Source organism: Schistocerca americana, chromosome 2 (assembly GCF_021461395.2).
Source record: "Schistocerca americana isolate TAMUIC-IGC-003095 chromosome 2, iqSchAmer2.1, whole genome shotgun sequence".
Lineage (NCBI taxonomy): Eukaryota > Metazoa > Arthropoda > Insecta > Orthoptera > Acrididae > Schistocerca > Schistocerca americana.
The window spans coordinates 607,503,314-607,517,848 of record NC_060120.1 but is presented as its reverse complement, the minus strand read 5'-3'; the positions used below and the strand labels follow the sequence as shown (position 1 = coordinate 607,517,848).

General features: G+C 38.9%; 1 protein-coding gene across 2 annotated transcripts in view; it reads left to right on the top strand.

The window, feature by feature from the left end:
- The window catches only part of LOC124596613 (thyroid receptor-interacting protein 11-like), a 477,631-nt gene that overhangs the window by 354,350 nt on the left and 108,746 nt on the right, over window positions 1-14,535 (top strand). Inside the window, exons 4-12 of one of the 2 annotated variants that reach the window (XM_047135834.1) lie at window positions 2,841-2,934; window positions 8,284-8,396; window positions 9,465-9,606; window positions 9,696-9,778; window positions 10,072-10,177; window positions 10,278-10,364; window positions 13,731-13,816; window positions 14,028-14,150; window positions 14,226-14,348. In XM_047135834.1, coding sequence (XP_046991790.1) covers window positions 2,841-2,934; window positions 8,284-8,396; window positions 9,465-9,606; window positions 9,696-9,778; window positions 10,072-10,177; window positions 10,278-10,364; window positions 13,731-13,816; window positions 14,028-14,150; window positions 14,226-14,348 — 957 coding nt within the window. Of the gene's footprint in view, window positions 1-2,840; window positions 2,935-8,283; window positions 8,397-9,464; window positions 9,607-9,695; window positions 9,779-10,071; window positions 10,178-10,277; window positions 10,365-13,730; window positions 13,823-14,027; window positions 14,151-14,225; window positions 14,349-14,535 lie in introns of both variants that reach the window. The other variant, XM_047135833.1, reaches the window with a different exon arrangement.

Genomic DNA, 14,535 nt, shown 5'->3' with positions numbered 1-14,535 from the left:
TCTCTAGAAGAGATAGGAATTGTCTGTTAACTTGTGACCAATACCTGAGAGTTAAAGGCTCCAATCAAAAGATCAGTGTGTTATGGAAAGTATGTGCCCAAAAGGTAAGTCTGAACTAATTGTCATTGATTTATTTGGAAAACTACCTTGCTCCAAAGATAGTTATTGTTATATTTTAGTTGCAGTAGATCTGTTTTCAAAATTTATAAAATTGGTTCCATTGAGGAAAGCAACCAGCAGGGAAATTATTCAGTGTTTTACTAAAGATAATTTCTTGAAAGGTAATGGCAGTCAGGTCACTTCAGTCATATGGAAAGGATTTACTAGCTAAGAAAAAATAAAACATATTTTAATATCCATTTATTCACTACTGTGCAATCCAACATAGAGGTACATGTGCAAAATAGGTAGGCTTTGCAGGACATACTGTGCAAAAGATCACAAAACCTGATCTTGGTACCTCAATCAATTTGAAGATGTACTGAATAGTTCACAACACACTATCACAGGTTTCACACCATATGAAATACAGTATGACAAAAACCAGAACATATTTTGAATAAATTAGTTGACTATCCAGCTCATACTGAAATCATTGCAAATGACAGAAACAAAATGACACAAGACAAGGAAACCAAAAACATGATAAGAAACTTAAAGTCATTCAATGTAAGGTAGGGGATCTGGTATTAACCAAAAGTTATGAAAAATGTATAGCCATCAATAAGGAGGTAAAGAAATTTTTTGGTATTTACATTGGACCACTTGAAATCCCAGAGATACTTCATCCTAATGCTTACCGTTTGATATAACCCAGGTCAAAGAAGTTGTTTGGATTAAGAAATACAAGATGTACATAAAGTTTGGGAACACTTTCAATTATTCACTGCACAAGATCCAAACATTTTACAGATGTCATACATATTTCACTTTGAAGAGAAACTCTGAAAATATTTTTTTTTGTGAACCATGAGTGACCCGGCAGACATCAAGATGGTAATCGAATTTTTGCCATACCTTTCTCAGCATGGCATCATCGTCTGTAGCAGTCGGTTCCAGTATATTCTCCTGGAGCTCTGCTACATCACATAGTAGAGGCAGTAAGTACATACATCAGAACTTTAATGTGTCCCCACAGAAAAAAGTCACACGGAGTGAGATCTGGTGATCAGGGTGGCCATTTCATGAAACAGCTGTCCCCTTCCGTAGCACAGCCAATCCATCAATGCGGCAGCTCCGTGCTCAGGTACCAACTAACTTCTCGATGAAAATGGGGTGGTGCCCTATCCTCCTGAAAGATGAATGGAGAGTCTGACTGCATTTGAGGCATCAGCCATTGCTGCAACATGTATAGGAATATCCAGTGACAGTGCTTTCAGCAAATAAGAATGGCCCGTACAGCTTTCGATGTGGAAAGGCACAAAAAACATCAACCTTTGCAGAGTCACGCTCAAATTCAATGCATTCATGTGGATGCTTTGTACCCCATATTAGACAATTATGCCTGTTCACAGCAGTAGCACACATTTTTGTCGAACTCCAACACAGAGAGAGCTTGCTCCACAGCTGAATTCGCCATGTTTGCAACTAGCGCTGACTATCGGCAAATTACCCAACTACGCTGTGGCGGTACACTTGAAAAATAACTTTCAAGGTTTCTCTTCAATATGACATATGTATGACATCTGTACAATGTTTGGTTCCTGTGCAATAAATAATTGAAAGTGTTCTTGGACTTTATGCACACCCTGTACTATTCAGCTGAAACAATATTTTCAATAACTGCAAACCCTCGGGGCGGGGGTGGGGGGGGTGGGGGGGGTTACACACACATACACTTCATGTACCATGCGTGTGGCATACGCAAGGTGCCCCAGCTAATGTGACATTTGCTCAACAGAAACACACCAGTGTTGCATTCCACATACACAGCTTAATTACACATCTATCAATAATTGAAAATAACTATCAATTTTTTTTTAACATGAGTATCACATTCTGAATTCTATGTTACATTATATGAATGAGAGCAGATATTTTTTCTCGTTATTTTAAGACATACCTAAGTAATTATGTGAGCACACAAGCTTATTTTAAAATTTTGCTAGATTATTGAATACTACACTTAATTTTCTGTTCTAAACTTTTGTAGTTTAATTTTCAAACAAGTAGAGGATAACACTGATTGTGAGGTGATGGATTTTACAGAATATGCTTTTTGAATGCACCTTACTATACCGCGATGATGAGAATTTGAGGAAATTAATAGTGAGAAAAATACAATCTATCTGTGTCAAACAAGAGCAAAGTGGATATGAAGATTGAAAATTTTGAAGGATAAGCAAAATACAGTTGCCACATTAACAATATTTCACATGAAAGCTGAAGATTTCTGTCAAGAGATGCTGTGCTCTAGAACCAAGATGAAACAATTGTGATCCTGCTATGTTTAATGTCATGACTAAACACTTAATGATTTTGATATACTCAGAGTAAGAATTTTTAAAGGTACATTTGTGTCACACACAATTTAAGATAAAACAGAAAAGTTAGAGAGACAACACATATAGAATGCATTTATGAGGGAGCTATGCACATATCTGTTTCTAGACTTGGGAGCTATGTACGTATTTCTTTTTAGACTTATACACGAAGGTTAGTAGTTGCTTTGTGGACTGAAATATTGAGGTGAAATTGATTTGGAAGAAACTGAATGAAACGCTTAAAAATATTAGCATTTTAGGCACTTGGTGAGTAGATTTTTTAGAGCACATTTATGCTACACTAACACAGTGAACATTCTTTTTCTCTGACTGTCTGACATGCTTTGTGTGTTTCAGATTGCCAATAATGATCAGAATGAAGCACCCTGGTGGACAGTGGAACACAGGTGTGATCCCAGTTTTAGCAGTGGTTCCAAAACAGCAGCATCAGGTATGACCTGCTTGTAAGGAGTAGTGATTGCATATATTTATTATGCTTTGAATGGTGATAAACAATGAAAAAATGTGTAGAGTGGTACACTAAATCAGTAACCATCACAAATGATGATTTATAATGGAATTTTTTGAGCACAAAAAATTGCAGTATTTCTATAATCATAATGGCCAGTAAAAGTAATCAGTGCATCAGCAAAGAGAAGAGGAGAAAAATTATCATGGTTGTACTGCAGACAGTAAAGTGACTCTTTATTATTTATATTTTAATCTGCATTTAACTGTTGGTGAGAATATTTATCCTTCCCTTCCCTTCACTTCAACTGATCATTTACATTTACTCCAAATGACTTACACAAGAGACAAATATTTCTAGTTATGTTTTCCACTGTCATTGTAAAACATTGATTTTTAAATACACTTTGCAAGAAGGAACATCACATGTGCAGCATAATTACTTATTCCTGAAGTGCATCGTAGTGAGTGAGGTCACACAGCAGCTAAGACACAGGAATGAGTGTGATTCAACTTCTTTTGTGAGTTGCAAGATATGTCTTTAAATTGTAAGACATCTTTAGGGAAGAGAGTTCCATGTTTTTAATAAAGAAATTTAAGTTTTTCTGGGAAATACGTAATTTTAGTGTTGCAACACCAGTTGTTTTAATTGCACTTGTACAATTTTTTTTGAACTGTCCAAAAAGAATTTCTGCCACTTTCCTTGAATGAAGTTATTGCCTACTAAAAAGCTATAACCTGTTAAGAGCAAGCTTACTAGATTTTACTTGTTGATTATATTGACAGTGCTAATAGACATATCATCATTGTGTGGTAAATTAAAACTGTACAAAACTGAGACTTGAACCTATAAGTGACTTTTATAAAGCTTCAAAGTGTTCTTCAAACACCATAGAGCTATTGCACCAGGTTCAACATGGAACTGCTCCTGTTCTTTTTATATATAAATGTCTTGCCTTTAAACATCAGGTTCACCACTGGAACATTCTTTGCAGATGATACAAGTATGTTACTTAGTAATGTAAATGACTATGAGCTCCAAGAGACCATAAACAGTGGAGCAAGGAAGCTGGATGATTACTTCTCCATAAATAACCTGATAATTAACGCAAACATCTTTTAGAACTTCCACTTCAGAAGAGAGAGCCACCTTGCTTGTCCATTGTTTCCAGACTGTACCTGAATGTTTTGCTCATACGAGTTCAAATAAAAACAAAATCACCCAATTCAGAAATGTTTTTGTTTAATAAAGTGTGAAATAATACAAAATTGTCTGTGTAAATGTTTTACATCTTAACTAATTTATAACGTACTGTCTGTTTCATTTTCTGGTTTGGCAATCCTTTAACCTTCATCGAGTTCCGTGTCATGCATTCCAGACTCCGCAGATTAGGTTGGGCCTTTGGAGCCAGACTGTAAGACTTGCTCTGATCATTAGATCATGCAACTGATAATCCACCCCCATGAAAGGCAGGTTTCTACGTATGGCTCTCAGTTCAGCAAACTTTCAGCTTGTCACAAAATCTTCGTTAAAGCACAAGTCCATTAAAGAGTGTAATGAAGTAATCTCTGATAGACGTACCTTTACCGAAAATGAGATTATACGTTGGTGTGCTAAACTTAAGGATGAAAGTAACTTTTGCATCATGTGTCAATGCTAAGTAAGGTAGTTCAATGAAACTTGGACTCTATGTAGAAAGAACTGCTACAGTATAGTACAGAATGCAACTGAAAGAAAGATGCCCTGTGATGAACAGAAGTGACACTTTTATTCAAAGATTACACTGCAGTCACCATGATTTATAATAGCACCTGGACATTACAAAAGAAGGTGGGACATGGTTTTTAACAGTGTGTGTATAACCATGAACAGCAGTGTACGCTGTGTAACATGATCGTTCGCTGGCCACGAAGTTGGTGAGAAGTTCTTCTCATGGGGTGTTCCATTCCTCCATGAGCACAGTTGACAACTACTGGATGGTTGTCAGTGCATGTTCTGCTATATGTCCCCCCAATGCATCCCACACATGCTAAATGGTATTTAAGTTGGAGAGAAAGGGCAGACCATTCCAGTCGACGAATATCCTCTCATTCGAAGAGCTTCTCCACCAGTGCTATTCGTTGCAGTCGTGCATAGTCATCCATAAAAATGAAGTCACTGCCAATTACATCCCTAAAAAGACATAAATGGAGGAGGAGTATAGTGTCACAGTAATGATGACTGATGATTGTACCATGTTGAAAGATTTGGAGGTCAGTACACTCGTGTGACATTATGTCTCCCACACTGTAACACCTGGGCCATCAAAATTATCATATTTGACAATGTTCCTGTGTGTACTGTGTGTTCCCACCTCTCACCACAAGAGGGAACAACCATAATTACTATGCACAAAGAATCTGCTCTCATCTGAGAACATCATATGACCCCATTCCTCACTGCTCCAGTCCCTATCTTTTGGCACCATTGTAAATCTTTGAATGTGGTACCCTCACTGGGCAATTTTGTCATGTCGCTGTGTCTTTTCAGGTGCACATCCAACCCTGACTTCATTTTGTGAATGAAAATGCACTGCATTGAATAGTGCAGGTGGAGGAGTTCTTGGAATGAGAGGATGTATGGCAAATGGTGTGCCTCCCCCCCCCCCCCCTCCCCCCATTCGACTTAAATCCCATTGAGCACATTTGGAAATATGGAATGTGTTGGGGAGATATATTGCAGCACATCCACATCCACATACACCAATTAATGTCTTAGCAGTTGTCAACCACATCAGTGAAGGAATTGAATGCTCTACCACAAGAATTCCTTGCCAATCTTGTGGCCAGCATGGGAGCACATTGCACAGCAGGTGTTACCGCCAATTGTAACTACACACCCTTTAAAAAACTGTGTCCCAACTTCTGTAATGTCCACATTACCATCATAAATTGCGGTGATTTCAGTGTAAGTATTGTCTTTGAATAATTGTATCATTTCTGTTCATCTTGTTGTATATATTTCATACTGTTTCCATTTGCACTATACTGTCTTTCTACATGTTATCCAACTATAATTGCACTTTGTTATGTGGCACTGACACATCAAGCAAAAGGTACTTTCATTCTTAACTTTTGGACACCACTGTACAGTCTCATTTTGTAAAGTCATGTCTATCAGAGATAACTTTGTTGACTCTTTTATGGATTTACTGTGTGATGAAGAATTTGTAACAAGCTGAGAATGTGCTGAACTGAAACTCATACCTAGAAACTGCCTTTCATAGGCATTGTTTTATCAGTTGCATGATCTGATGAAATAGGCATGTCTCATAGCATGACACCAAAGGCCAAACTTAACATGTGAAGCCCCACTGTAACTTGCTTTGTGGTCCCACTGAAAGATTTCTGCTCTTCTTGACCATCACCTCCAACCAGTATATCATGAATATATCATTAATTAACCTGAAACAACCAAGAGGTTTTCGATTCTGGAAAATTAGGATAGTTTCATCTAGATGGCCCATAAAAAGATTGGCACAAGGTGGTGACTAGCTTCTCACATCAAAGATACCAACTACTTCCTTCATCAACTCTCTGCATCCCCACCCCATTACCTCCTGGATCCCTACTTGTCACTATTGGTCCCACCTCCCTATACACCAGCATCCCTCATGCCCATGGCCTTGCCACAATCAGACACTATGTTTCCAGACTCCAGATCTATTACATCATTTCTCACATGCCTTGCCAACTATATTCTGACACACAGCTACTTCTTCTCTGAGAGGAAGGTATATAAACAAATCTGCATCACATCTATGGGCACCCAGATGGCAGCAGCGTATGCTCTAGAGGAAACATACCTAACCTGTAAAGACCCCAAGCCTCCTATCTGGTTCAGCTTAATTGATGATATATTCATAATCTGGACTCAGGGTCAAGAAACCTTATTCTCATTCTTTATAACGTCAACACCTTCTCTCCCATCTGCTTCACCTGGTGCTCCTCAGCCCAATATGCCACCATCCTGGAAATTGACCTCTACCATTCTGATTGCTCTATCCTACTAACCACCAACAGAACCTGCATTTTGACAGCTGTCAATCTTTCCAGACTAAAAAGTCTCTCCCATACAGCAGGCCACTCATGGATGGCAAATCAGCAGCAGAGAGAATTCTCTTGTGCAGTATGGTGACGTCTCACGAGGGCCTTCACAGACAGGCACTACCCCCAAGACCTAGTCTGCAACATATTTCCTATGCCCTATCCTTACTCACCCTTAATCCTTCCACCACTCTCAAGAATCAGACACAATGGAATGACCTCCTCTTCACCAGTATTATCCAGATCATAACAACTGAACCATATCCTTCACCAGGGTTTGATTATCTGTCATCATGCCTAATGTGGTGTTCTGCCACCCACCCAATCTTCACAACATCCTAGTCCATCCTTGCGCCACTTCCACCCACAACTCCTTGCCACAGGGGTCATATCTCTGTGGGAGATCCAGGTGCAAGACCCGTCCAATCTACCCACCCAGCACTTACTACACTAGTCCTGTCACAGGCTTATCTTACACCATCAGAGGCAGGACTACCTGTGAAAGCAGCTATTTCATATACCAAATCTACTGCAATCACTGTGCAGCATTTTATGTCTGTCAATCTGTCAACCAACCACCTGTCCATCAGAAAGAATGGGTACTGTCAAACTGTGGCCAAGAACAAAAGTGACTACTCGGTGGTACAATTTGCAGCTGAGCACAGTATGCTCAGTTTCAGCGGCTGCTACATAACGTAGCCTGGACCAACTGGATCCTCCCCTCCAGCACCAGCTTTTTCTGAGTTACACAAATTAGAGTTCTTCTTGCAACACATCCTTCACTCCCGTAACACTCCTGGCCTCAATCTCCGTTAACCCTCTATACCCACACTCTGCACCCAACAATTTCTCCTTTCTCTGTACTATCACCCCCTTCCAACTTAAATCCACATCAGCTTCATTGTGTACAACTTACTATTGGCTCCAAAACCCACACAACACATGCCTAGTCAATGCATCTGCCACCCCTCCCTGCTGCATTCCTAGGCAGCAAACCAGCTGGTTCCCTCTGAACCAGTGGCTGCCTATCCCAACCCCTCTTCCTCCCCCCCCCCCCACCCCCCACCCCTCTCGCTCTCCCCCTCCCTCGCTCTCCCCCTCTCTTCCTCCCCGTACAGCCCCCAGTCTACCTGCTGAACTGTCTTGATCTCCTTTACTCCTAAAGTATTTACTGGAGAAAGTTTAACAAGTCGTGCTGTATGCATTGGTTCAAATAATAGTCTTCATAAATTTTTGTTTTTGACAGGTGACAGATCAGACCTGAATGTCTTGGCTTTGGAGAAGAAACTGAGAGAAAAAGGCGATGAGCTTGATGATCTGAGAGACCAGTTTTACCACTTGCAGAAAGAAAATGAGAAGGTATGGCAAGAGTAATTTATTTATAATTCATTGCTTAGAACTTTGCATTTTTTAGGACTTTAACAATTGATTGTTCAGGCACTTTTGAATTCTTTGTAACTTACAGTTAAAGAACATGAGGATAATTTTAGATTTACTTTATTTCAATATTTGTCTTTTGCTTAATATAATCTTATGCTAATGGCAAGAATTAGTTACTAAAACATAAGGAAAGGCAACCCCCTCACTTTGCAACTGACTGGTGTTTCGTGTGGCTGTGATAAGAATTGTCACAAGAGGAGATAGAAAATTACGTTTAGAATTCTTAATATAACCTTTAGCATCAGTTAAGAGTGACAGTGTTTCAAGGAAATTGGTGTATATGAAAGGTCATGTGACAATAAAGAGCCTGTTCTTTTGGATTGTATTCTATTTGTGAAAGCAAGAAACACTGACCTGAACACAGAGCTCAACCCATATGGCACTAGCTTAGCTTAGTTTAGCATCTCCTCATTATTTTTCACATACTTAATGATTTTACTCAAGACAACATCACACTTAATATTACTCTATTTAACTGTAAGTAAAACTGTATAAATTGTTGCCAGTGTCAAGTCACCCTCAGAATAATTTCATTTCTCCTTGTTATATAAGATTACATTATTCTCAAGAAACAGAGTGATATTTGATTCCAATAATCTTCTTCCTTGATCAGGTAATGTAGATATTAATGTCTGATGTAAAAGCATTCAATTGCAATTTGTCAAAGGCTTATCTAAATTGCATATGCAAGAAAACTTAAGAACCAAATTGACATGTCATCTTTTGTTGTGTAATCAGTAATTTATCTCTAGAATTTCAGCACCTTTATATATATGTTAATTCAGAATAATGCCTGTTACGCACATTTGACGTTTTATATAAGAACTAGAGTCCACTGCCATTAATTTGTTGGAAAATACTCCCATAATGTATTTGTTTCTTTGTTATTTTCTTACTGTAAGCCATAAGTGTTAATACTAAAATACAGTGAGTCATTCTGAGTGAATAATAAAGGTACCTATAAATCATATAATTCTTATTTTTAAGTTAAGGTTGCTTTCCACTGAAGTCAGAGGATCAAAATGTGCAAACTGTCAGTCACATGAAAGAAAATTAATGGGAGAAGACACAGGACAGCCTATGGAGCAAAAAGAAGAGAAATGGATTGAATTAGAAGAAAAGCTGATTGGTAAGCTTGGCTTTGGCAACTTGTTACTGTGTTTAGCAGTTATCTTCTGTATGTGAAATTACGCACTAAATTACTGCTTCTGATTTCAGTGTCAACAAGGAGAACCCAAGAACTTGAAACTGAACTACAATGTATGTGGGAGCTGTGTCAGAGATACTTAATGGACACACAGGTAAATTTTCTTCCATATATTCCATGTTTTGTAAAATAATGTGTTCAAGAACAGAGCTAAAGGTATTGTTTTTTTCCCATGTTTCTTGTATTCATGTCAGCAGTGTGTGACTGCTCCTTTCCTGATGATTTCACTGTCGTCGTGATATTATTAGGCTGCAGGGAAAAAATTCTGTTACAAACCTGTATAAAGTCTTTACATTATATCACATTGATAACAACAAAACCCTAGTAACTGTACTTAAATTTTCACAAGATGTGATCACTTTCTTGTAACAGTGCTTCTGTAAACAGGTGCAGGAGCTTGAAAATGTTGTTAAACAGTTGAAGATGGAAAGAAATGATCATCATCCAAATACACTAGTTGAGACTTATGGCTACCAACAGGATGTGGTGAGAGGTAAACTGGACAGCTAACTTCTATATGTCCTCCATAATATAATTTGTACTGACATAGGTCTGAGTTTATGTATTTTAAATATATGATCTCTCTCTTTTAGGCACATGGAAGAAAATTCAGCAAGAAAACAAAGATTTAAAATTGAGAATTGAGGAGTTGGAATCCTTAATATCATCCAACAATAAAGGTTAGCTCAAATCATTTCTGAAATAATGTGTGTGTTGTGTATTTATGAATGTTTCTGTTGCTGGAAACATTGCCATCATTGATGTGAACATTTTGATTCAATAGAACAACAACGAAGTCCCAAATTATGCAAACAATATCTGACCTTATAATCCTTGAGTAACTTAGCAGTTATTCAGCTTTTTTTATTGTACTGAAGGATATGCTATTAATAATATTACAGTTTCCAGTAGACTTAATGTTGCATTCAGAGCTGTAAGAGGAGACAACCAAGGAAGTTCCATATAAACCAAAACTATTCCAATAGCCTTAGAGGAAGCCTTCAAATCCTTTAACACAGAGAACAAAACAGAAATTCACATTACTAAATTACATGTGAACTGCCTCCGAACTACTGAAGATATCATACTGTTCACCTCTATTGCAGATAGCCTTCAGGAGTGAACAGAAGTACCTAATACAGCAGATTTTAATGTAGATTTGAAAGTCAATAGTAGTAATACTAAAATAATGTACAATAAACAAGGAAACTAAAGTTATATAAGTAAACGATGAAGTCGTAGAACAAATTGACGAGTTTATTTTTTAGGTTCTGGAGTGCTTATGAAAACTAAATAGGGTTTTTCAAAACTAAACTCCAGTGTGCCTGAAAAGGAAAGTTCAGTATCAATGCAAATTTCCAGTTTTGACTTAAAACAGTGAGACAGAGTTTTTATGCAAAATTCATTCAAATACTGATAGGGAAAACAAACGAAGAGATTTTGGGAACATAAGGGAATAGAAAACAGAATTATGTATATTGAAAATGAAATTGAGGTTAATAGGTGCTGGATGGACAAAGGTGTTCTTTGCTGAATTCTAAGGGACAAGAAAAGACCTACATGACAAAAGTAACACAAGATGGGTAGATGGCCTAAAAAACTTGCAGCGCCACATGGATATGTGTAGTTGATAATCATGCATGGAATCTTTTTGAGATGGTCTTCAACCAGCAGTAGATAGCAAGTGGTGGCTGCTGCCATTGCAGCTGCTGCTGCTACTGATGATGATGATAATAATAATCATCATTTTCATATTGTCATAAAAACATCAAAATAACATTTAAGTAATGCCATCATCATTTTATAAGAGAAGTTGTGGAAAACAAGTTGAACATATGTTTTGGAATAGTCATTCAATTACTTTTATGAACTCCACAGTGTTTGCCAGTTATAAATTGTTTTGTGTTGTTACAAAGCAGCCATATACATTTGCAATGATTTTACAAATTTGCTTTTTGCTGCTAGTATAAAATTACTGTTATTTTTTACAAAGCTATTTTCGTATATGTGAATGAAACTAGTAATTAACATTTGTAGATTGCCACATATTCTTATCTTGTTCCCATCCTTGAGATTCATCAATCTTTGCTTTTGGTGCTGTTGTTACAAAGGAAATCTTGTAATTGAAGTCAGCCCAAACACTTCAGTTTATTGCTTGAACAGTCCACAGGTGTACTTCCGGTCCATCGTGTCCTACGGGCACAAGATTTCGGCGATCAGACATGTCGCCATCATCAGGTGCGCTGATGAACTGAGCTCCTGAGGGCGGGTGGCTGTCCTAAATCCCCTTCCCCCGCAAGGCATTCTCTCCGTGGTCTGCGCCGCGGCGCGCCAGCGGTCGCTGAGAGGCTGGCGTTGGCATCTGTGGTGGCGCCGGTGTAACTGCCTCGTCCGCCCTGGTCACTCGTTCGTTTTCTTTGCTGAGCCTCTTTTTAATTAGACTCAGTGCTAGTTCCCATGCCTTGCTGAGGTTGTAGCCACAATCTCTGTTGATGAGTCCGTCCCTGGTACAAATTTCGATAACCTTTCTAACGATGCTGTCCCAGTATTTAGATGTCTGTGCCAAGACCCTGGTATGTTGGTAGTCCATTTCATGATTTTTGGACAAATAGTGCTCTGTCCAATGTAAGTCTTCCCACACTCACAGGGAATCCGGTATATGCCGGCCTTCCACAAACCGAGATCGTCTTTGACACTTCCCAATAATGCTAGTGTTTTATTGGGCGGGCAAAAGACAGTTCCTACTCGGTGTTTCCTCAATATTCATCCTATTTCCCCCGATAGTGCGCCAGTATACGGTATATAGGCGGTGGCTATCTCTTCCTCCATGACTTCGTCCATTTCCACACGCTGTACTGTAGAGGTGGGGTGGAGAGCACGTTTGATCTGCCATTCCAAGTACCCGTTTTTCCGAAATACCTTTTTGGGGTGTTCCATCTCACGGGGCAGACTCTCTGCATCCTAGATGGTGCACGCCCTGTGCACCAGTGTTTTTAGTACCCCATTCCTCTGTGAAGGGTGGTGGCAGCTATTTGCATGCAAATACAGGTCAGTGTGCATTTTCTTCCTGTATTCCCCATGGCCCAGGAATGGTAAACTTCCTTCTGCTTCGGTCTCCATAGTGAATTTGATGTTCGGATGTATGGAATTCAGTTGTGTAAGGAAGTCTAGGAGCTTGTCCCTTCCATGGAGCCATATCACGAACGTGTCATCAACATAACGTAGAAAATAAGTAGGAAACCTACTTGGGAAGACTTACATTGGACAGACAGTGCGCACCATCGAAGATCGTTGCCGAGAACATCAGAGGCACACTCAACTTACGTACCCCAACAAGTCGGCAGTCGCAGAGCACTGTTTGTCTGAAAATCACGAAATGCACTACCATCATACCAGGGTCTTGGCACAGACATCTAAATACTGGGACAGCGTCGTTAGAGAGATTATTGTAATTTGTACCAGGGACGGACCATCTACAGAGATTGCGGCTATAACCTCAGCAAGGCATGGGAACCAGCATTGAGTCTAATTAAAAACAGACTGAGCAAATAAAACGAATGAGCGACCAAGGCAGATGAGGCAGTTACACCGACGCCACCACAGACGCCAACGCCAGCCTCTTAGCGACTGCCGACGCGTGTCCGTGTGCGCGGACCGCGGAGAGAACACCTCTCGGGGGAAGGGGATTTAGGACGGCCACCCGCGCTCAGGAGCTCAGTTCGTCAGTGCACCTGATGACGGCGACATGTCTGATCGCTGAAATATTGTGCCCATTGGACACTACGGACCGGCAGTACACCCATGGACTGTGCGAGCAAGAAATACACCAGGAGAAGCTGAAGAATCACTTCAGTTTATTGTTCAGAACCATAGTGTTTCTGTTACATGAAAGTCAACCCATTCACCTGAATAAAAATGAAATACTTCAACAATGTTAAAAACTGATTTACTTTTGTATGAGAAAAAACTAATAAACAACATACAGAAATTTCGCGGTTGTGTCTATTTCATTTTCTTTTATGTAGTTGTTCTTCTGTCTTTCACAGGTCTGCAGCAAGAATTACAAAATGGATTCACAGGAAGTGAAAGTGTTAATAAGAGTGTGAGGAATTTTTGCAGGATGGGTCCAAGTGTAAGTGTAAGTTCTTTCTTTTATTTTTTGAAATTCAAGCTAACTGTCTGTTTCCATTTTTGTTATTACTTTCAGAGTCATGAAAATGCTGTATTTTCTTATGTCCCAAGGCAGTTCTATTGAAGATTAATTTGAACTCTCTCTCTCTCTTTGCCACATAAAAGCATGAAAAGATCTATGTACTTTTCAGTAAACTCACTATTGTTGACAGGAAGTGAATGGAACTATGGGAAAAACATTAGAAACTTCAGTTCATCAATTAGATGATTCTTCTTGCATGGTACAGCAGAAAGAAGAAAATGCTATTGCTGCTACTACTACTGCTGTTGAGGAGGTAGTATATGGCTTTGACACTAGATGTAGTTTATATTATGTCATTATCCTTCTCATGTTTCTCACTGTTGAATAGATTGCTGAACATGTTGACACCAATGCAGCAGGAGCTACACCAATGGATAAGAAACAGCATGAAGGATATGCAAAAGCAGAGGCTTTATTAAAAGAAGAGAAGGAAAAACTCCAGGAATCAAATGTAAGTAAAGGATTTATTTGATGTAATGTTGTAACTGCTCATAATTTTTTATGGTTACCATAATGACCTAGCCAATTCTATATTGCTTCTACTGCCTCTATTCTAGGTAACATTGACTGTCATAAAACGTTTTTCAGATACGAATAGTTTCATTTGGTTATAGACTCTTTCTTCTCCAGTGCTAAAA